The sequence below is a fragment of the Epinephelus moara genome, chromosome 21 (assembly GCF_006386435.1).
Source record: "Epinephelus moara isolate mb chromosome 21, YSFRI_EMoa_1.0, whole genome shotgun sequence".
Classification (NCBI taxonomy): Eukaryota; Metazoa; Chordata; class Actinopteri; order Perciformes; family Serranidae; genus Epinephelus; species Epinephelus moara.
In genome coordinates, this window is record NC_065526.1 from 10,475,939 (window position 1) to 10,500,795 (window position 24,857).

The window sequence follows — 24,857 nt, forward strand, 5'->3', positions numbered from 1 at the left end:
CCCAAGATAGATGCACGGACAGCTGCTGTTTTCAGGCTACGCTGAAATATTCTCTCTGTCCTCCCTCTCCTTGTCCGTCTCCCTGTATGTTTGTGTGCATGTGTGCGCCTTCTCTGACTTTCCCTGTGATGGATCTGAGCCCAGCCAATGAAAATGACCTTCATCCTGCTATCCTTCTCTCTTCCTCCCTGTCTGTCTCTCCGTGTGTTTGTGCTCATCCTCTAACTGTGCCTGTGATGGGACCTGAGCCCAGCCAATGGAAATGACAGGTCGAGCGGGGATATTGTCTTTTTTTTTTTTTGCTACAGCTTTTTTCATGCTCTTGTAGATCTTTGACTCGCACGCAGAAACACCTATCAGGGGACAAGTATTGACCAAGTGAAACATTTAAATGAGGCTCTTCTCATTGTTTCTGCGGACGAGGCGGACCGTGAAAATCACAGCGTGAGCTTGTGGGACCTAATAGCAGACATGAAGTGGAGTTACAGTGTGGTGAAAGACAAGAGATTGTTGGTTGAGTTCATACTGGCAAGGTTCCCATAAGGAAAGAGTTACAAGTTTGTCAGCTTGGGGCCCCTGGAACCTCTTGCTGGCCACGCACTATGATTTTCTGTGTTATGTTTTCTACATAGTCTGATGATGAAATACTGAACGTTAGATGAATTCAGAATTACTGATGCACATTTCTGCTTATTAATAGTGGAATGAACTTATTTCACATTTATCTCAAAGACCAGTAAAATAGAAATTGCTTTATCTGGGTTCCCTTTTGTATAGAAGTACATTTTGAAATTAAATTTGGCCCAGTTGATGGGGGGCATACCGTATTTGATTACTATGACTCTCAGAAGAATGTAATGACCAACTGAACTTGTCTTTGTCTGAGAGTGAGTCAGGGGAGGAGTGGGAGGGAAGATGGGGCGGGATGGAGAAAGGGACGTTTTTTTTTTTTTTTCGTCTTCTGACCAGACTACAAGACTGTGACAGTGAAGGAGAGGAAAATGAGGGAGTAAATAGGTCTGATTATCGGGGTGGTCTAATGGTGCTGACTGTCCCCATTTGACAGGCTAATAGCACACTTGACAGATAGATGTAGAAGAAGCAATACCCAGGCCTATTGTTGAAGTCTGCTGCAGTAATGAGGTGTCTGCCAGTAATCTGCCAGGCCTATGTCCAGCCCTATGTGGCCCTTTGTAGCCAGGTAATTGCACTGTTCCTAGTTTCGACAGGGGGTTTCATTCGCAGGCCACTTAAGAGGCAGAAGTATCCAGGAGGGATTAATGTTGATAATAAACTCCAAAAACTAAAAGAGAAGACACTCTTTGAAATGTAGGGCTCTGTTTTGGGGGGTTCATGAGGACTGCGTTAAGAAATAGAGCATGCTTCATTTTCGGGAACCTTGAAATCCTCTTGTCCGTTCATTTGGTATTTTTGTGCACTGCGAACTCGCATGATGCAAGGTTGGGTGAGGTGGCGTAACAAAATGCAAGTTCCATGTAAATGAGGTAGCAATAGAAGAAGGTGTTTGTATTCTGAGCCTGGAAGACTATGGAAATTCCCAATGCGATACCAGTCGTCATACATACAATGGGGTCATCGCACCAGTCCTACCCAAGATATTGTAATTGTTGCGAATGGGAGGTAAGGTGCAAGAAAAACAAGTGTAATCCAAGAGAATATATGAGCACCCCGCTGGTATCAGGGTGTCAGTGCCTGTACTGTACATGAAGGCAAACCTTTCCTTCGTCTCACCCAATAAAGCAGGGAAATGAAAACATCAAACTCGAAACTCTGTCGAAACTTACTTGATTGCTTCAGCATCAGAACGACAACTTGAGCTCTTAACTGTGAGACAAAAGCAAAGGATGGCACTGTTTGAACTAAACAGACGAACAACGCACAACCCTAATTTCACATGATGTCCTCTGTATGCCGGAGCCAGGGCTGGCAGTCGAATAGACAGATTTCTTTGTTTTTGTGACATTGCCATGTTTACGCACATCAGGGAATGCACAGGTGCACAGATATCGAGGATATGAAAGTTGAAATTTTGTCCATTGAGTGTCATTGTAATTCTGTTTTAAATGATCAGAAACGGGTGACTCTAGGAAAGCCCCTGACTTTGACTCCGTTTTATTAAAGAAGTCATGCCATGGAAGTGTGTATAGAAGCTCACACATTTATAAATCATGAAAAGTATTTTCATGATCATTTTTTATTTGTCTGTAGGTTCAAAAGAAGGTTCTGAAAAATGTGGCACAGGTAAAGGCACTATAAAGGGTGCACTGCTGACAATGTCCTCTAAACGCCTCCTGGCTCTGCCTGTCAAGGTGAGCCATTTTTGTGCTGTTGCGCTCAGCACAGCTGTGAAAAAGGTTTGAGATGAGGAAAATGATTGCTTAGCACATAATAATTAATCAACATACCTTCTTGTTTATTTTGCATTCCAGCCATCCTTTTTGCAACAGCAACATGCATCTATGTGCCTCCACTTAATAAGAAAGTAGACTGCAAGCGCATTTATAACTGCACTCATTTCCTCAACCTTATCTTAAGTTAAAGCCCTTATATTGACCTCCCTATATACAGCATTTGCCAATAGCACTCCCAAACCTACAGCTGATGATAAAGGTTTAAGCTCAAGCAAAAGCAAAAGCAAGAAAAAATATTTTGCCACAAGCTGCTGTTCTGGAAATCAAACCAGCACGGACCATTGAAACCTTAAAGCTGGGAAGGATCAAGACCTTTGACAGTTTCCGTCATCTACATTTTTTTATTTATAGTTTTAATTGACATATGACAGAGGACAGCACACTGACATACCACATAAAGCGTGCATACTGTTAAACAATAACACAACAGTGACACTATACAAAACATAACAGATGTCAGAATAAACACAATAAAGTTAATTCATGAATTATTTTCCCTCGATAAGATCTCATACAAATCCAGGGTCCATCATCTCCATGGTCATATTCACAAAGAACGGAAGCTGCCCGTTCCACTGATAATAAATCCATGAAGTCTTTTAACCAATTATCTATATTTAACAATTTAATGTGTGATTTTCAATTATCATAATGATATGTTTAACTGACATAAAAGCTAGAGCAATAATTCGGTGTAAAAGCTTCGACTGTATATTTTCTATTCTTGTGCCTAAGAGGCAGACTGATGGACACTGAGGTATTTTCACATTCAGGATAGAAGACAAACTGAATATCACCTTGTCCCAAAAACATCTCACTGGGGGGCAATGCCACAACAGATGCATCAGTGATCCTGCCCCACCACAGCTGTGCCAACATAAATGTAAAAGGGATCAATTCGTTGTAATCTGCATGGTGTAATATACGTCCTATGCACCACTTTTATTCGTAAAATTTTGTATCAAGCACTTTTGGATACCATGGTTGTGTTTCTTTGGACGGACTCCCACGGGGCTGAGGTCAGGGATACAGTCCTTCTCCCACTGATGTTTGATGGAAGCTAGGCTGTCTGAAGAGGCGAGGCACAATAACTCAAACACTGCTGAAACTCCGACTCAATTTATTATCAAGTTCTCTATTGAGCCCCGTGGACAAATTCTTTGAGATGAGTGACCTTAAGATTGATATTAACTGTAGGTATGACAAAAATTCAGCATCTGTTAAATTGTACAACTTTTTCAACTCGTTAAAGGGTACCATATCCCCATCTTTCACAATCTGCCCCAATTCATTTATACCACGGCACTGCCATATATTGTTTGACGACGGTCTGTCTCAGGCAATCAGAACGGGGTTGTTTCATATAGGGTATAATGGTAGAGGTGCCCCGTCAAAGGCTAAATGTTTTGTACAATTTTATTAAAGGTTTATCCATTTTTAGTTTGATTTTAGGGTTAAACCATTGATTTATAGCCAAATTTTGTGCCAGTTCAGTGCAGTTGTTTAGGCCTTAAGTAAACCAAAACCATCAGGCCAATTTGGAAACTATTTCTTGGGCAGCATTTGCACATAAGTCTATGATATACCACCTCGAAGGAATTTGCAAATTCAACAATTCCCTGTTGTCAAAGCTCAACTTTAAATTTAAAAAAACAACTAAAAGACTGATAAAAGGCCTTCATGCTAAAATAAGCTTTCTTGCTGCTTCTGCTCAGCTCAGAAACATCACCAGGTATGGGATCTGGGGGATAAGTAGAGCCTTCCCATGAGATATAGGCTGTTGACAAGGGTAATAGTATATTATTACCCCTCTAGTACTATAAGAATGTCAGCCTATGAGAGAACAGATAGGTGAAGTGGCCCTTAAAGTCAGATTACCCAGGAAAGAAAGTTTGTGCTTGTCTCAAAGGAGTCTTCGCCTTTTCAACTTGACATGGCTTTAGTGTTGACTGTTGTGAGATTAAGGAAAACCAAGAGACCCCCTAGAAGCAGTAAGGCCGCAGTAGTTAGAGGGGTTATGGTGTAAACTTGCCATGAGGAGAGAAAGTGGACAAGGAGGAGGAGGTGAGGGAATAATGGAGGTGAGGAGGGAGTTGAAGGGATTTAGTGTGAATCACCGAAGAGGCCATTTAACTGCCCTTGATCCCAGCGTGTGTCTGGGAGGAAGGACTGATCAATAGTGTGATTTAGGAGTTCATTCACGGCCTGTGCTCTCCAGGAGATACACGCACACACACATATAGATACAGACATACAAAGGTTATATACTGCCCCCCCTTAGGCTATCATTCACCCCTAGACCGAATTTAGTCATATTTATCTATGTTTGCTATTGAAAAATAGCCATTTGATGTCTTTTTGTGAAATAGGGTGGTTTAATTTAAGGCGTTGGAGACACTCTGCCAGTGAATTTATTAAAACTCTAAATGACCATAAAGATAAATATATGGTAGTCATGCTGTGGGCGATAAAAGTACTTGTGGTGAAAACTACAGACATGGCAGCCACGTTTCTTATGTAATCCATCCAAGGCTGCCCACAGCTTTCTGGGGCCCAGCCACTGTGATGGTGGTGGGGAGGGGCTTAATAGGACCTCAGAAACAAACATTGCACAGTATTTATTGATGCTTAAAGTTATGCTATGCAGAATTGTCAGTTAGTGTTTGCGAACAGGCTTGCAAGTGAAAGTAAAAACTGACCCCAGGTTCAATCTCGTGTGGTGTTTCGCCTCAGTGTATCTGCGTCTTTTTAGGTGCTGTTCCCTTTTGGATGCCTGCTGTTTACATTCTGACACCTGGTCCTGACCTTTTTATAAAGCCATCACCTGAGCGCTGTTGGGGTACATGCCTAGAAACATCCTGAGCACAGAAAACAAGAAAATTCCAGGCACAATCCCTGCAGAAATGTACACCGTCACACACTTCTAGTGGGTCATAACTGATGATTGAGCATGATTTCTTCTGTATGAGTCTGTTCTTTAGGGAAAATCCTGCATAGTATACTGTTTTTTTGGTACGCAACCATTGCACAAAAAAAAAACAACAGGTGTCAAGCACTGGTCTAAACTTACAGTAGCTAATGTTGGAGCGAATTTCCCTGCTATCTCAGGACCTGCGCTTAAACTGGGATGCCAGAAAATGAGAAAAAAAGCCAGGCTGAGGAGGCTAACATTGCGGCTAAAGCCTCATTTCCACTAAGCAGTCCAGTTCAGTTCAGTTCAGTACACACTGGAACAGTTATTTTTGCATTTCCATTGTGAAAAGTTGTGAAAGGTACCAACAGAACCATTTCGTACTGTCCCCATTTTTCGTCAACTTTCTGCTGAGGTACCAAGCACACTGATCCGATACTTAAAGGTGAAGCTAGAAACGCTGCAGTCTATTGACAGGTCGACAGAGAACCCTCACTCTTGTTAAGGGGTGAGTTGTGGCTGATTTTAAAGGTTATTCATACATTAGTAAACTACAACTATAAAATGAAAAGGTGTTTTGCTGCCTCCTCATCTTAACTAGTTAGCAGTTAGCAGCTATAGACTAAGAAAAAATAATGTAATTCACTGAGCCATTCAGAGCCTACTGCTGGCAGATCAATCAATCAATCAATTTTATTTATAAAGCCCAATATCACAAATCACAATTTGCCTCACAGGGCTTTACAGCATACAACATCCCTCTGTCCTTAGGACCCTCGCAGCGGATAAGGAAAAACTCCCTTTAACGGGGGAAAAAACGGTAGAAACCCCAGGAAGAGGAACTGAGGAGGGATCCCTCTTCCAGGACGGACAGACGATGCAATAGATGTCGTACAGAACAGATCAGCATACTAAATTAACAGTAATCCGTATGACACAATGAGACAGAGAGAGAGAGAGAGAGATGCAGGACAGACGGTAATGACAGTAGCTTACAACAACATTAATGAAACATTATAGTTATAGTTCTGGCTACTGTGGTACAATATCTTGAAAGTATATATTAATATCTGATAGTGTACATATGTGACAATAATCATATGTGTATAGTAACAGTAGTAGTATGACTAATGATAACAGCAGCAGCAGCAGGAGGCATTTGGCAGGACCACGGCAGCAGCACAACCACACACGTCACGCTGTCCAGGCACCGCTGCCAAGTTAACCTGAGAGACAGTGGAGCACAAAGGCTCCGGAGAAGAAGCCGAGTTAGTGACATGTGCCCGGTGTATTATAGGGGGTCCTCCGGCAGACTAGGCCTAAGTCAGCCTAACTAGGGGCTGGTACAAGGCAAGCCTGAGCCAGCCCTAACTATAAGCTTTATCAAAGAGGAAAGTCTTAAGTCTAGTCTTAGGTGTCTGCCTCCCAGACCGTAACAGGAAGATGATTCCACAGGAGAGGAGCCTGATAGCTGAAGGCTCTGGCTCCTGATCTACTTTTGGAGACTTTAGGGACCACGAGAAACCCTGCATTCTCAGAGCGCAGTGTTCTGGTGGGATAATATGGCACTATGAGCTCTCTAAGATATGACGGAGCTTGACCATTTAGAGCTTTATAAGTCCATAAGATACAGGCAACTTTGAAGGTGGAATGTTTTCTTGCATGCTACTCAGTGCACGAGTTGACGACATGAATCTATCAACTCACCATAAATGTCAATATGACAACTTTGACCATTACATTTGTTTTTCTTGTCTGTCTCGGATGACGTATACTTACCACATAAACCAAGTGATGATTGGATCTTCAAGCATTTAAAAAAAGTGTTGAGGAATTTCAGCGGGGTTATGTGAACTTCCTCAACTGGAAGAACAAATGTAGTGAAGCATCGTTCCAGTGCACTCCGGTGAGGTGCTGATGTTTCTCAGCATCGCCTTTAAAGAGGTAATACAGCAAGGGTTGGACGAAGCAGTGAGTAACAGTGATTACTTTCTGTGGTGGAAATGCTAAACAGATCTAGGGTGTAGGCACATGTCCGTACAAGTTATAAAAGGTGCTATACCTAAAGTTTTTGGTGGAAACCTGGCTTAACATTACTAGCCAAGAGGCCCACCACCACCTGTGAGAAAAAGGATACTAGTGCGTATGTAGCCCCCGTCTCTCTTAGTCAGTTTACATTTATCTGTTTATGTGAGTAAAGCAAATCTTGGGAGGGCCCATTCTCTTGACCTTTCGAGGGGCCCAGCCATTTCTGTGGGCGGGCCTGAATCCACCCTCCACACTTTACCTACTCCCGCCACTTCCTCAAATGAGGAGGCTGTTTTTCATCTTTTACACATTTTACAACTCCTCTCTACTCTGAGTGGTTATGTGGGGGTGGTTTGATGAACAATGCATGAGAGAAAAAAGAAATTCCATAAATCTTATGACTGGTGCTATCTTTTTCAACTAATGCCTGATGCTCAACAGTTCTCTGATCTTACTGGCACAGCCTTCTTGACCTAGATTATGTGCCAACAGTCCCTCAGACCACAGAATGCCAAGTATATCTACAAACAATCCTCCTCCACTTAGCTGCTCTGTTTGGAGAGCTATTCCCACAGAAATGCAAACATTACTATCCTCGGCCTTCTATGGGCAAGTCCGACCGGGTGGGTTGCATTCAAGATACTAAGATGCAATGCGGTGGACTGAAATCCAAACAACCAGATGAATTAAAGAGATCTACGCTCTGTGGGGTTCTAAAATCAGATGAGATGTTAGGCAAACATGTCCGTGGAGGGTATTCAAGACACTACTCATTATGCCTTTACAGTTTACAGCATACAGAGTCCCTCCATTTGTTTTGTAGCGCTTGCCTTTTTCCTTGTTTCTTCCCTGTCAGTGCTGCTTCTGTGTATCAGAGCTAGGGTGTCCAAGAGTTTCATCATCTTAGACGGTTCTTGGGGCTCTCTCTGGGTGCCATTTTTATTTCATTTGATGCCTGTTCTCATAAATGTTGGATCCTGTCCCTGGACCCAGAAAGGGAGGTATTAGCTGCAGGCAAAAATAAAAATGTGGGCTTGAATGCTACTGAGTTTTCTCGTCAATTCTGATGTCTTTATATAGTGTATTAAGTGACGCTAGGAAGTGTGTGTTTGTGTCGATGTGAAAGTACGCTCATGCGGTGTACAGGTTCGTTTTTTTTTTCCACAGAGAGCTCTGTTCAGAATCCTTCACGTATTATATGATTTTGAAAATAATTCCAACCATGGTTCCTTGACAGAAATCCACGGTGCTGAACTGATCCCTCTTTATGATGTTTGAGAGAGGCCCATTACCATGTAGTCATGGCTGGCTTGGCCGTCTGAGCCTCTACTAATAGGGAGGGTAGTAGTTAAACCTATGCCTTTGACAGAGGCACAGCACATGACTATAGGCTGCTCTCCTCATCTGAGACACTGAGCCCCTATTAGGAGGCTGCATGGTTCAATGGTGTGCCAGCATCTTAAAGCAGAAACCTCAAGTGCACTACAGAGAAAGAACAACTCCACTTGTATATGTGGTTGTGAATGTGGCCATACATATTTATCTGCACTTGTGCCTTGGCTTTTTTCTATACACAGACTTGAATGGGAATTTGGTACAAGATCAGCTGACCAATTATAGTGCAACTCTCTGTCCAATCATTTCACTGAGAGTAGCTGAGGCAGAGCAGAAACTACCAGCTGGGAATTCAGATATGAAAGCTGTGCTGCATGAGGAACACGGACGACAATCTTTCCTGAGACTCTCACAATTAGAGAGAGAACACAGTGAATGGAGAGAAAGAGAGTGTGGAGACATTAAACATGTATGCTCATTTTGAGGTGGAACTAGTAAAACTTAACACTAGCTACTTTGCAGGGAGTACAGAAGACTCTTTAGTTTCTATTCAAAAGGGAACTTCATCGATTTGTTTTGTTAGTCATACTTTTTTAGCTTGTAAAAACAGTTGTGTAACATCTTCAGCGGCTCTGGAGGGACTTTTCTAAAGTCACTGTAGTTAATTTAGTTTGGAGACTATCAGTTTTAACAGAAAGCCTGGGGGCAAGGAGTGTCCAGCAAAAGACACACTATTGAGTTCCATTATGGGAAACGTAGGAAGAGTTTTGGAGCTCTACCCATGTAAAGGACTAGAAGTAGAGATAACTAGCATCAGTTTTGACGGTTCTTTATACTTTGTCTCTTGTGAGTCTCCTAACTGTAAGGAAGTGCAATATTAAATCACTGGAGGGATCTTTTAAGATGTAGAACCCTTCACACAGTGTTGTACTCAAAATTGGTCTCAAGACCACTTTTTTTGAGGGTCTTGTCTTAGACTCAACCACATTTTTACTCTGTCTTATCTTGGTATAAGACAGAGTAAACTCTGGATTTTATTTTAAGACCATTAAGCCCACATTTGCTGGGATATCACTAAATTGCCTGTGCAAAAGAAGAGTGTTAAATTAAGGTGGTTAGGTTCATTTCAGCTTCTTAGTGTTTCTATTTGTGCGCTAATAAAAAAAAAAACAATAGTAAATTTCCCACATATTAGGGTGCTTTCAGACCTAGAGTTGTCTTGCTTTGGTCTGAATCAGGGACTAATTTTGTTACAAAGGTGCATAATTGCTTAGAGTTTGTTTGTGTTCTCACTGCAGCATTTACAAGCGGACCAGATCAAATGCTCTTGATTGGTCAGAATTTCAGTGCGGGAAAAATCCAGAAAATAAACAATACGTTGAAGAAGAGTAGACTTGCAAGATTGCAAGGTGCTTGTTTAACCCAAACGATGTGTAATGTGACTGCAGTTGGTTCAGATCCAGGTCGGAACACGTTCTCACCACAAATGAACTGCACCAGAAATCGTTTGTAACCGGACTGAGACCACCTCTTCAAGAAGGTCTCGGTCCGGTTGTTTTCGTGTGCATTTGAGTGCAATTGCTGGGTTCACACCTGCCCAAACAAACTGCATTTAGGGGGCAAATGAACTTGAGTTCAATTGAACCGAACCAAACAGGGCAGGTGTGAAAGCACCCTAAAATTCACCTGTGCAATGCCTTATGTTTATTTTATCATAATATTTCTCATGGTGCATTTATACACACACACACACACAGTATAGCAATAAAAGAGGTGAATAAAGAAGACTCTTAATTTGGGTGTTTTTATTTAAATGTGAATCTTTGAGATCAGTTTGAGATCCATGACATGTTCCATATTTTGTCCTAAGTGTGTCATGCAGTGTGGGACTTGCACTGGTCTGGTCGTGTCTTGGTCTCAGCCCCTCAAAGTCTTGTCTTGGTCTCGATACAGTTGGGTCTTGGTCATGACTTTGCCTCAAAGTAGTCGGTCTTGACTACAACACTCCTCTCGCCGCACCACATAAATTATGGTGACTGCACACTGAGGTAACAATAATAGAAACAGAGGCTCGGGTCTGTGCCAGACATGTAAAATGATGCTCCAACTCATCTGTATTCCAAACTAGATTAATCGTGTGAAGGTAAAGAAGGTTTTCATTCTTTCATCACTTTCTTTCAAACCCTCTCTCACCTTTTCTCTCTCCCTCTCTGTCTCTCCTTTCCCTTTCTCTCACTTTCTCTCTGTCTCAGCCAGACACTGGGAGGCTTTGACTTTGATTAATGGTGAGCCAAGCTCTGCATTAAAAGCCAGGGGCAGCAAGTGGGGCCAGATAAAAGTGGAGCACAGGAGCAAGGGATGGGAGGGATGGAGGGAGGAGAGAGGAGTGCAGGACACAGTCACCAATCACTGTCAGCATCATCGTCCCAGGGTGACAGTGGGGGACGCAGTTGGAGGGGACAGCGGTGCTTCATTGGGCTGAACCTCACCCTCAAACAGGCACAACACATTGTCTCTGACAGGCTCTTCACACATAGGCTACTAGGACACACAGACACACATGCATGTGCACACGCTCGCCCCCTCCTTTTCTTTTGGAAACATGGTCACTGGCTGTCCAGAGGGACACACCAGTGAGAAAAGTATTTTCTTTAGGGAGTGTAGTGAGAATTTGTGTCGGAAAGATATTCAGAACATACACTTGCTAACCTAATAATCAGGCATAGTCCACACATACACGGGAATTTTTGAAAATATAGCTTCTTCTAGGCGTTTTAGTCTTTCGTCACACTGAGCTTTAGATCACTGAAAATGGACCTTTCACGGTTAGGATTTTTCAAAGTTCATGTCTTGACAGGGAAAATGGAATTTTTGGCTTGTGATGTCAAAGTGTGCACCGTTAACTCCTTCGTGGGGTGTCACAAATGAGGCATCATTCCATGCAATGGCGGCTGTGGCCGAAATAGTGCTGGTTCTAACCTTGCTAACAGGACTTTCTGCATGTTTACGCATAAATGTACAGTTATTTTTCCACTGTATTGAGGAACAGATGCAGCAGAATGCACTATAGAGATCAATGCTCCAGGTAACCTTTCAGTAATAGGGTATATATTTGATAGTATCCACCACACCATGGAAGTGTTTCGCCTAGTCTTGCCTTACTGTGCTGTGATTGGCTAGTAGGCAAAAAGGTCATGGTTAGGCTTAGTACTAGCCAATCACAGCAATGTAGGGTTGGGCTAGGTAAAACAAAATCTTTCAGTGGTTATATTCTAGCATCTACCATACAATAGCTTTTTTTCAGGCTTCTAACTGGCAAACGTCTTCTTCTTTGCGTGGCTTAAGGGTTACTTTATCACCGTCTGTTGGTTTGGTATGCACTTGACAGCACTTCAATTGTGTTTTTCTATTTTTATTTGAACAGAGTTTTTTTTAAACTCTACATGTAGACATGTTTTATTTTTAGAACAAAGACAAAAAAAAGTGTACATGTGGACTTGGCCTCACACTAAATTGCCATTTTGTTCAAGTTAATTAAGGGTGCTTTCAGACCTAGAGTTTACTTGCTTTGTTCTGAATCAGGGACTAATTTTGTTACAAAGTTGTATAATTGCCTAGAGTTGGTTTGTGTTCTCACGGCAGCATTTACAAGGGGAGCAGATAAAATGCCTTGGACGAGAAAGCAAGTAAAAAAAAAACGTTGAAGAAGAGTACACTTGCCAGATAAATGTGACACTTTCTAATGTCACAATGGAGGGACAACTACGTGGGTTGATTTTAGCGCTGGTCATCGTGGACTATATTGCTGTCATTGTTCATTTAAGGCAAACCATACTGTAAACAGTGTTTTGAAGCACTGGATGTGCTTAATGTGCATATTAAGGCAGTACAGGAGGAGGTGCACATTAATAATCATCCAGGACTGTAACATGCTCATGTTTAACCCAAACAATGTGTCATGGGACTGCAGTTGGTTCAGATCGAGGTCGGAGCACGTTCTCACCACAAACGAACCGCACCAGAGTTCGGTTGTATTTCGGAGACCACCTCTTCAAGAGGGCCTCGGTCCGGTTGTCTTGGTGCACACCCAAATGCGATTGCTGTGTTCACACCTTCCCAAACGAACTTGAGTTCAATTGAGCAAAACCAAAGAGGACAGGTGTGAAAGCACCATTAGTTTGATTTTGTGTTAATGTTAGCTAGGGTTACTTTTGCCTCAACCCGTCAGTAGTTACTGACGTGTCATTCCTGTTGTCGTTTTCAGTTGACTTTGCCAGCACTCACAAGGAGAAGTTAACATGTTGGTCAAATACTGTATAGTAAATATGCAAAACAATATTATTGGTATGAAAAAGAGAACATTGCATTGGATGTAGGAGTTGCACTGGCACATGATGATAATGTCTCAGTACATAATCCCATCTACAAATCTCTGAACGGCTCAGTTGTTTCTCCAAACGGGATTGAAATCCACCAATAAGCACACCACCACCACCTATCTGACTCATTGAAAAAAACCTGAGATGTAGGTGGTGATTCAAAGGTCTCAACCCAGACTATATATACACTTGAACACATTTAGACACTAGACGCTTAGCACTTGAAAACATGCATAAAAAATTATCCATGGCAGAAGTGGATGTTTTTCTGTCCGTGCGCCTGAATGCATGAATTGAGTTGGGACCGGGACTCGGGGCTGGGGCTGTGGAAATACCTCTCCTCCTCAACCCCTTTTTCCACTGCAGGAATTTCTGTGTGGAGTGCCCTTCCCCTGGGTCTGTCAGGAACAGTGTGTGCCTGTGGCCGGTAATTGATAATGCGGCCCAGGCAGCCCTAGCCCTGGTCAGTGGAGCGTGAACCAGCCTGAGAGGCAGAGAGGCTGAAGTGCACCGAGGTGAAGCTTAGCCCTCACACTCTCTGTCTAGGGTATGAGAGAGGAGGGAGGGAGGGAGGGAAGGCAGGAGGTGAGAGCCAAGGGAGGCAGACGTAACAGAATCCACTTCCATTGCCAGGATAAACAGAGCCCATTCATTTGTTTACAGTTGCATTTGAGGTTAATTATCTGACACTCAAATCAAGAAATACTTCCCCTAATCAAAACTGTAGATTCATCCGTCTCCCCTACAGAACACAATTTTAAGGAGCAACCACGCTGAGTGAAGAGGTCAGGGGCTTTTCTCCTTATAGGACTCCGGTGACGAAAGAGTGGTTATGCACAGGTGATGTATGAAGAGAAGGAAAAGTAATAGAAGAACCATTAGGGAGTCTGATAAAAAGGGAACATTTAGTTTAGAGAGGGTGCTATTTGCTGCTTTTTGAATAGAGGAGTTATTCAGAAAAATGGTGAGTGGAGACCAGGTGGAGCGATGACTAGGCCTCAGCAGCAAGCAGGCCGTGAGCCAAGAGGCTGATAGGCACAAAATGTAGAGCATGGGCTTGTGTGGGGCTGTATTTATGCCTGCAGACACGGGGGTGGAGATTCCTTCCCAGTGCTGTACACAAACACCAGTGCTTTGAACTTAATGTGAGCAGCCGCAGAATGGCTTTTTAATCAAACTTACTTGTATGTTCATAAATTGGTTTGATGAGTAAGTCTGGTTGGATTCATCTTTGAACTTTAAAAACTGAATAAGAGTTTATCTTAGCACCTTGGAGGAGTTTGTGATCACACAGCAGATAGGGGGGCAGATTCACATGGCATTAAAGAGATTGATTTGTACATAAAAGCTGAGCAATTTGTATTTTTATTAAATATTATGCGACAGTTATATAAACAAATTGCTGTCTCTATCCAAGATTGATTTATTCATACTTAGGATTCCATTTAAAGCCCCTGAAAACGGCAGGCAACAATCAAATTTAAATCAGGAAAAACATCCTAGTTGAACACTCAAAATCTGATTTAAATGTTGCTCCGTGCTAAAGTATGAGACATCGCATTTTTTTGTGACCGAGCCCCACCCACTTCAAATCATTAAGAAGAGCACAGAGAAAAACACAAATCTCTGAAGTGCAGTAACTAAAACTGTTCTGAACGGGCTGATTGTCTGACCTGTGGCGTTGCTGCTTGCGCCTTTCTGAACTGCTCATACAAACTGCCAAAACCATCATTCCCAGTTAGATAAAGGGTTAAAAGTAAAGCAAGACTGTGTTTGCCTGGCGCCCCCACGTCACTAAATCCACCCCTGAAAAACACAATAAAAGATCGCAGCTATAACACCAGTAAAATACCCTTAGCAGAGTTTTAATTTCCAAATAGGCGTAGCAGTCACTTGCTTTGACAAAACCACTACAGCTATGAAGAAGAGCATGGATTTGGTTAGTGACGGTATTTTGCTGGTGGTTACAGTATTACTGTTAGAAGCTAGCATGGCAAGCTTACGTTATCCAAGATATATCCTTGTAGCTGTCTCACCAGCATCCATCCATCCATTTTCATCCGCTTATCCGGGGCTGGGTCGTGGGGGCAGCAGGCCAAGCAAAGCACCCCAGACGTCCCTCTCCCCAGCAACGCCGGCCTCGTAGGAAGTCACATTGAGATTGAAACGTCTTTTGCAAGTGAATTCTAGCCAGGACAGAGTCATATAGCAGCACAAATACAAACAGAACAACAACATCAAATCACAACAAGAACAACAGATATGTCAAAAAATATTACATAATAGAGTACATGAAAAGGCAGCAATATGTAATCAGAATTTATTCTTTGATTGATCCGGCTGCAGCTAGTTGTGACCATTCCAAGTTTAAAACCATTTAAAGAAATAAGGGTTTTGAGTTTGAGCTTGGCCTGCAGGTCATTTCAGGACCAAACTGAAGCCATTTGTGTGACCAAAGATTAGACTGTTGGAAATTTACCTAAGATGATCTGATAGACTAGAACAGTGGTTCACTGGTGGATTGCGGGTCCATTCTGAATGGACCGCAAGTGATTCGCAAACGTATCAAGTTTGTAAATAAAACGCACACTTTATTTTTTAAGAAGTTTTATTTTGAAGTGCCATTTCCTGCTGTAGAGTGAGTGACTAACAGACAGCTACTTGACAGAGACAGCGAACTAGCTCAACGACATGGCTAAAAGCAAGTATGACGCTGAATGTATTACACTGTGGGACCTCTAATGACTAAGGAGAAATCTGGACCCTGTGGCTGGACCAGTCGGGAACCACTGGACTAGAATGTATCAGTGTTGTAGCCTACGCAAAGTGAAGGATTTTTAGGGGCACTGTTCCTGTGAGCTATCTGCTGAGGCTCCAGGGAAGTGAAGAAGAGTTGGGTTACAACGTTAGTTTATCAGGCATCCAGCAGCAATAGTGAACCCTGTCTGCAGAGTCCTGAAGCCCCGTTATCGTTGCTGCATGGAGCGCTGTTTGCGTCTTTATTCAAAGATTATTAATGTTTAATATGTCTCGTGTCCAGGTTGCACCAAATTCGACACAGCACATCCTTGGCTCTGCAGCAATATGCCCTGCTAAGTGTGAAGTAGATTGGATGAACAGCTCTTGAGATATGCAAAAGACAAACAGACAGATAGAGATTCCTTGTCTTATAGTTAGACCTACAGCAGCTACATTGGTTTGTTTAGCATAAATATAGGAATAAAAAAACAAAGACAAAATACCTCCAACCCCTTTATCTTGATTAACACGGATCCAAAGGATTCCTGGGAAGTCTATAATGATTTGAACCGTGCACATTTAAGAAACTCACTCGCCTGCTGCTGTCCAAGCCAGCACTGTCTGTGACATTTAGGAACTTGTCAGTTTGCCTGAGATTACACCCATTATCATAACAAATAGATGCAGAAAAAGTGAATATCAGCACCCGGGAAATGTACTTTTTTTCTCACTGAGGAGAACATCCAGGGTATTGAACTACCTTGACGCGACTGTCAGCAGTGACAAGATATCCGCTGATTTGTTAAATGTCAACAGTGAGGAAATCTGCCAAGGTATCACAGCAAAAAGACACAGGGATGGACTCTGCAGTGGCACATGACACCTGTTTTGATGGAAAATTAGGCTTCATTTCAGCTCAGTTTATTCGATTTCAGACCTGTAGTCCATGTAGATAACAGATGAATAGAAAAAAACACTGGTAGAGATACAGGTCGTGTTGGACCAGGCAATCTTTTTAAATAAAGTAAGCCAAAGAAACATTTTTAATTTTTAATGCTATACATGAGAAAAACAGAACAGTACAATAACAGTACATGTCACATGTCAGAATCTCCTGTTCCACCACATCCCAAAGGTGCTCTATTGGATTGAGATCTGGTGACTGTGGAGGCCATTGGAGTACAGTGAACTCATTGTCATGTTCAAGAAACTAGTTTGAGATGATTTGAGCTTTGTGACATGGTGCGTTATCCTGCTGGAAGTAGCCATCAGAAGATGGGTACACTGTGGTCATAAAGGGATGGACACGGTCAGCAACAATACTCAGGTAGGCTGTGGTGTTTAAACCATGCTCAGTTGGTACTAAGGGGCCCAAAGTGTGCCAAGAAAATATCCCCCACACCATTACACCACCACCAGGGGAGGGTCTACAGAGGCACACAGCTGACAGTTTCTTAGCGAGTTCTGCATTGATGCTGATGACAGCAAGACCACTTAAGTGTCTCTGGTCCATTGTTGAACATAGGTATGTTTTAATGAGCTTTAGTTTTGAAAAGTGTCACTCAGCAGAGGTAACTGACTGCATTACTAGCTGTAATAATAACCTAAAAACACAAGCGCATTGCTCTTGCTGCCAGAGCGTTGTGCTCACTGAACCTAGTGAAAGACCTTAACTTGGAGAGTTAATGCAATGCGTACGATTATTTCCTGACAATGAATATATAAGGCAGTTTTGTTGCCCCCTCCAGCACTGCCTGGGAAACATTGTGTTCCAGTAGGTCGTGGCAATGCTGTACAGTGTTTGCAACTTAGGCTTTTCTAATGCCTGTAGCAAAAACAGGTGGTTGTTCTTGGGCTACTGTCGAACTTAAAAAGATGTGAAACCACACACAGAAACAAACACAGATACAAGTCTGCTCATGCGCACACACATATATATATATATATATATATATATAGAGAGAGAGAGAGAGAGAGAGAGAGAGAGAGAGAGGGAGTTTTATTATGGATGATGTCTTTTTCATGTCCAATAACTCAGTGTCTGAACAGCATGTGAATAGCAACAAGGGACAGGGACGATGTAGGGATGACAGTGCAGAGGACAAAAATGATGGCATGGGCAGGAAATTGCCGAGTGTCTGGGTTAATTGACAGCCTATGTGTGTGCATTCAGGTGTACTGGGGCTGAAGAAGGGAATAGACTTTGCAGCTGGGCCAAAACGATCACAGTGCTAGACCAATTTGATTCCAAAGGGCTTTGTTTACTGAATAACATGGTTCATACACTGATTTTTTTATTTCTTTATTTTGTGTGTGTGTGTGTGTGTGTGTGTGTGTGTTGTGTATGGGCCGGAGAATGTATCATTTTGTATCATTTTCATTTATAGAGAATATAGAAACATAGGGGCCGTGTTTTGCTGAAGATCCAGTGCAGTCTGCTTGTGCCTGCATAGTGGCAGTTTTATTGGATGCAAGCATATTGTTTTCCTGCAACTGTTTAGCAATTTCGTGCCTCACCGTGACATCATTTCCACTGAACTCAGCAATTACTGTCTACTTTTAAGACAGCAAATTATAACACTATCAATTTCGTGTGATTTTTGTCAAGTTACTTCTAGATAGACGGATCAGATAAACCTCTTGCCTTCATGTCAGATTTCTTCATTTCATTATAACATACATCCCTGAACTAATGTCTTTCTCAACAGCTCCCGAATGAGAGCGATTAAATATGACTTTCTACATGCTGTTCTGATTAATACATTTCTGATGTTCTGTGCATTATAGCGTAAAGTTGCATATGGATGTGCTTTCTAGCTGCATTTACTTGTGTACAGTCATGGTATTACTGAAACATAAAAGCCCAGTTAAGCTGTTTATATGGCTGCATGATTTACTTTAATCATGCATTTACAGTACATTAGTGAATTACTAACATTCAGACAAGATTTCATAGACATAACAAATGAAATTGTTTTCTTTCCTGCCATAATCAAATTTAATAAAAACAGTGGTGGTCAATATTAAACAGCATTACATCATGTTCTTTAGTGCAGCCATATGTAGACCTTTGTTTAAAAGCAAAATGTAGCTCAACTGCCTCCTTTGAGGATTTAAAATGCTTGGGAACTTAATTACTGCATCCGATGCATCCTGTGGATGCCACATTTAGTGCCCCTATATCATGCCCAAGTAGCCAACAGCGGACTAAATCCAACACGATTGGTAGCTGGACTCAGGCCAGACTCGTGATGACTGACAATCCTGGCGCAAAGGTAGCCGGAGTCCTGCTAACTGGAGCTGACACTCAGCCCAAGTCCACACCCTTAATTCTTTGCCAGATCTGGCAGCCTTATTTTGGCCAAAGTCGGCACATATTTTGTCCTGCAGTGCCAGAATATGGCTGAGCGAAGCTCTAATCGGCCTGACTCAGCTGGCTACCTGGGTACTGATGAGAGTGGCAGTTGTTTAAACTTGGATTCTGTGCTGAGCACTGATAACTGATGGTGCTTTGTTCAAGGTACACACATTGGATGATACGTCTTGCAACTGTGCACTTTTGTTAAAATGTGCACCATCATTCTTGAAATTAGTAGTGTGGATGATGTACCAACTGTAATTAGCTGTCATAGAAGTTGTCGGATTATTAGGCAGATAATGAAGATGTTGTGCGATAGCTGACTATTTTGAATCTAGAGTAGAGAGCCAACATGGCTTCATTAGGCCACAGTTCAACATGTTTATGTTTTAGGTTAACATTAACTGGCTGTGTGTTGTGCGCTCACCTGGTGGCTTAGAGAATATGACTGAGCTTTCACCGTTTGGATTGAGATATATTTGTCTTAATCAGTATTATTCTAGAAATGTATTGACTTTATGTTACTCTTTCTGTGTCCTACAGCTCCCTCCATCGTTCCCATCATGCACCAGATCAGCTCCACCATGAACAGCTTCACACTGTCATGGCCACAACCAGAACAGCCCAATGGCATCATCCTGGACTATGAGCTACGCTACTATGAGAAGGTAAACAGACTAGTGTGTGTGTGTTTACTTGTACATGCTATGTAATGACGACCAAAAAACATCTTTTAGCAACAGAATGAGGACATTTTAACCGATCCTCACTTTTCAAAGGCCTGTTTTAGGGTTAAGACTTGGTTTTAGGGTTCAGGTTAGAAATAGGTTTAGGTTAGGGTCAGGGTAAGTGTTGGGGTTAGGCATTTAGTTGTGATGGTTAAGGGTAGGGTAAGGGGCTAGGGAATGCATTAACTCCTAAAAAAGATAGAAGTACAAGACAGAAAATACAGTATACTGTTAGAGATGCGCTGATTGTGAAATTCTGGGCCAGTACCGATGTTTAAAATAACGATGTGGCTGATCAGATATCAATATCTTTTTGTCTTGTAGTTTATTTTGTTTATGTTGTTATTTATTTCCCCTTTTGTGTCAGGGAAACAAGGAAAGCTTCATAATCAAATAATAACTAAACACTTTTCCAAAGTCATTCAGCCCTTCATTAATCTACCTTTTAATGAGCACAAAATCAATCATGTGCATTTATGAAACAACCTTTAAATAACCTCCTTTCACATGAAAAACATCTTTTTAAAAAACTGCTTCAAAAGCCTTTTTACTGTATATAATACATTATAATTCCTCTTTTAATATCTGTTATACATTGCCGTGTAAACATCAACAGATTTCTCCTTCAAACTACTGTATGTGTTCTAGTTTATTGCCAAAACTAAATTTCACAAGGTGACATTTGAACACATCATGGTAACACTTTATTTTTACCCAATACTCATTTTTACTGAATAGAGCTTGCACACATCATTAAGTAAGTCAAAGCAATCTCCGTTAGCTGTTAATGGCTAACGCTAACTAGCCCTCCTTCTGCTAATTTCAACACAGATTCTTTGTTCATCATATAGCATTACCAGGGAAACAATAGGGTGCGTCCCCTGATTTGTTTGATAGTGAGTTCTCGGCATCCTTTCGCCCTGAGGGCATCCAAATGAAGATCTCGACACTGTTAGTCTTGAGCCCTAGCGGCACCCTCAGAAATTTTTACATGAGCTAGCCAAATTGGGCCACTGAATCTGAATTGCAGTGGCACACCAAAACCAAAAGCCATACAGAATTTCAGGGATTCCATTATGCTGTCGTTCTTAGGCTATTTGGCTTTATGGAGAGTTCAGGAATCATTTACTGATAAACTTAGGTTTCCTATTTCGCAGTTAAAATTATTAATTCTCTGTTGTACATAGACTAATACTAGTACAGTTGACGTTTGGAGTTCCACAACAGTCATGTGGTATGTATATGTTCACGTGTTAGATGATTCTTTGTTCTTAAAAATAGGCTAGTTGTCATTTCTCTTAAAAAGACAAATATACACCTTTAATTTGAAGGAGTACATTGATTGTAAGGAACCAAACATTTACCGTGAACAAGCCTTCCTAACTTTAGGGGAGACTCTTGGATACTCATAGAACCCATGAGGTAAGAGTTCAAGGGACCCATTTGGAAATGGCTAAAATTTAGCCAAATCTTGGTGCATTATTTACCACCCTTCCTGACAAGCTAAGCTGTCATGGTTGGTACCAAAGGATGCCTTAGGTTGTCTAGTTCGACAAGATACCACTACCTTTGTGCTAGCTTAAAAAATGGCCACGCCACAGCCTCTTAACAAGAGTGATGTTGGCTCCAATTATTTTGCCTGGGTGAGGCAGCAGTTGTATCAGGGTGACCATGCCCCCTGACACAGAGTTGGTGTGACACAACAGAAGAACAGTGGCTATGCTGTCAGCAAATGTCATGTTATTTGAGGATAAGCCGATGCCAGTCAACAAGGCAAATATCGTCTGATGATGTTCGGCTGATATATCAGTGCATCCCTTAGGTGTATATTTAGATGTGTGAAGTGCCAGCTCCTGTAGATACAAGGTGTTGTCTCCTGCTCCACAGATGCGTAGCAAACTGCATGTAAAGCCCCTCCAAAAATCTGAGCGCTCCCAGATATCTGTGAGCAGAGTCCCCTGGGTTGATAATATGTTCTTTCACTGTGTTCACTCCATCTCTCCCACTGTTCTTTGGTTTCTGCTGCTGATGAAGTGAATAGGTTGACCTCTGCTCCAGGCCCACTCTGCACAGTGCAGCAACCTGTCCCGCTGTGAAAATGCATTGCGTCTGGGGGGAGTCACATCGACCCGTCTGCTCACACACAATACGTCTGCTTTATTAAGTCGCCAGCCCTACCCCACAGCGCCTATGCTGCTACCAGTATTGACCTGTAGGCTTTTCCCAAGGCCCTTGGACATAATGATACCCAGAGATCGGAGACTCTAGCTTTTTGTTTGGGCCCTTGTTTGTCCTCCTAAAGCTGATCGATAGTTATAGCAAGGTTGGTCATGCAAGTTTTTTCCCCCCAGTCTTTGTCATCTTAAGCTGAGACTTCTGCAAGACTTGGTGCACCTTCACCCATGTTCTGCTTTTCAAATAAAAGACAAAAATCAATAGGGTTTTATAAATGCTTTTCTTTTTCTGTTGAGTTATTTATTTCAGACAAACTCATTCTGGCTAAGGTTCATGGATCAATATTCACAGCTCCACCTTAGAATAGTGTTTGTCACATTTAGCATTTTCTATCGGCGAGAACAACAATCATGTTTTTAAATGATGTTTGCAGTTGGAAACTCAGTTATCCAATAATAGCTGCACTGCTTGCTGTTTCCCCCTCTGGCATTGCACAGGTCATGAAATTGAATCCGATTGCCATAGCCCTGAGAAACCTTATCTGCCAGACAGCTTAGTGTCGTGTAAATAACACTAATACAGCCTCCCATTAGCTCATGAATATCAATGAAACCTAATCCTATTGATGTTTATGTAGCATGTCTTCACACAAATAGATGAGCACGGTGCAATCACAAATTAGTGAATTAACGAGGACAAGATTGCTAATTGCACTGGGATGATTCAGGTGACAGAGAGGTTTCGCTCTATGATGTCAACCTCTGTATTAATGTACCTTCATATCCCCCTGTACCTGTGTCTATCTAGTAAATGCACCCACATGCGAGTGTGAGTAAGACATAGAAGGTGAGTCAGAGTGATTGCTTTGCGGGCACACTCGGCTGTGGAGATGAGATTGCCACATTGGTGGTCCTCCCTTGACACTCTGTATTTTGGATCTGACGAGGCTTTTTATAGGCTCTAAACAGACTTTCCCTCAGCCAGCAACTGCTGTCCAAAGTGTCACTGCTGATGTGTTTTTGTGCCTGATTAAGCACCAACCCCTCGGAAGAAAAAAAAAAAAACAGATGGTGGCGAATCAAATGCCATGTGTGTAATTTCCATACCAGTTAAGATTTATTTTACACATGCATGATGAAAAATCGGCATAAATTCTCAGTGACACACACTTTGGCTTGAGTTACTTACATGCGTGTTTAGCCTGCTTGTTGCATATGAAGCGGGGAATTAAATTGCATTCCATGGAGGTCAGTCCTGCCAGCTCCCCATTGATTGTCTGAATGCTTGAGAGGTCCAGAAAATCTGGAAGTTTCACACAGCCGTAAAGTGATGGTGTGGCCTTTTAGTCATAAAAGGCAATTATGGAGGATGTCTCTCACCATGTCTATCACACGCTCCCAGCTTTACCCAGCACTATGGGTAACTTATAGGCTGGATAATACAGTCATAAAAATGGGCTGTTTTATATAAAAATGGCCTTGCTATGCTCACCGTCTTTTTTATGCATCTCACCGATGCCTGTATTAATCTTAGAGTCGTCACACTGTTATGGTTCTGGAGTTGATTGTCTCAGCGTGCCTGGCACAGTCAGCTAGTCCTTAGCACAGCAGAGAGCTGTCTCTCTGTGCACTCCATCTCACAGGAAGCCCCCTATTCCCATTTACAAAAGTGACTTCTCCAGCAGCATGGCATTGTCACGCTCTGTGTTGAGTAATACCTCAGGGTAATCATAACATAATATTCAACTTTTTTTTACAACTTTTGCTTAATGTTGTAGTAACAGACCGTATTTCTCACAACTAATGGTTGTTCTGCCTCCATGCCGGCAACAGCCATCGCCAGAGGCATTATGTTTTCTGGTTGCCCGTCCAACTGTCTATCTGTCCAACCATCTATCCCATTCTCATGAACGTAATATCTCAAGAACAGCTTGCAGGAATATCCTCAAATTTAGCTAAACCTCCACCTGGACTCCACAAAGTCCTCTTGGAGTTCCAGAGTGTGGGACAACACCTCCTTAGCTTTGGTCGGCCATTGTATGCACAGACTCTGTCAGTCATTTCTTTTTAATCAGCAACGATAGCATTTAGCTTCTGGCTAACTTCTTCTCTGAAGTTGGCAAGTTCCATCTTTTGTGGTCCCATAGTTTCGGTAAACTCTTTTTCATGTCCAAATGAACTGCTTTTATCTCAGCAATGATGGTAGCTTGAATAGCTTCCATAGCCTCATGCTCAGCTTGGTTGCTAGCAGTGTAGCCAACAACTTTTCAACCTGTCCACCCAGTACTTTTTTTTATGGGGGGGGGGTAAGACCACCTGAGAGCCCCTGGCTTATGCTGCTACTCAACATTTCACAACAAACTTTTAATAGGATAAAATGATGAATTTCTGACAATTTATATCCAAAATATCAAAGGTCAGCTTCACTGTGGCATAATGATGTTAGGCAAAAGCACTTTAGGCCATTATTCAACATCATAACTCAGGAACAGAAGGGGAGATATTTGTTCAGATATGGAATTGGTGACTCTAATTTTGGATGTCCACCTTGAAACTTTGTGTAGGTCTTCCATCAGGCTGGGTTGCAGATGTGTGTAAAGCATCCACACTTTATAATGAGAAGCTTCTTTGCAGCGGGAACTGCCCATTGGTCCGACATCCCATTGTTCCGACCATATTAAACCCATTGTTCCGAAGTCCTTTCCGAAATCATCATGATGCCCTGTGGTTAAGGTCTGGTTAGGTTTAGGCACAAAAACCACTTGGTTAGGGT

The 24,857-nt window shown here is 42.1% G+C and overlaps 1 protein-coding gene across 2 annotated transcripts in view; it reads left to right on the forward strand.

Annotated features, from left to right (window-relative positions):
• The window catches only part of LOC126382449 (ephrin type-B receptor 1-B), a 214,597-nt gene that overhangs the window by 138,170 nt on the left and 51,570 nt on the right, over positions 1–24,857 (forward strand). For both annotated transcript variants that reach the window (XM_050032321.1, XM_050032322.1), the window contains exon 6: positions 19,726–19,850. In XM_050032321.1, the coding sequence (XP_049888278.1) occupies positions 19,726–19,850 (125 nt within the window). The remainder of the gene's footprint in view (positions 1–19,725; positions 19,851–24,857) is intronic.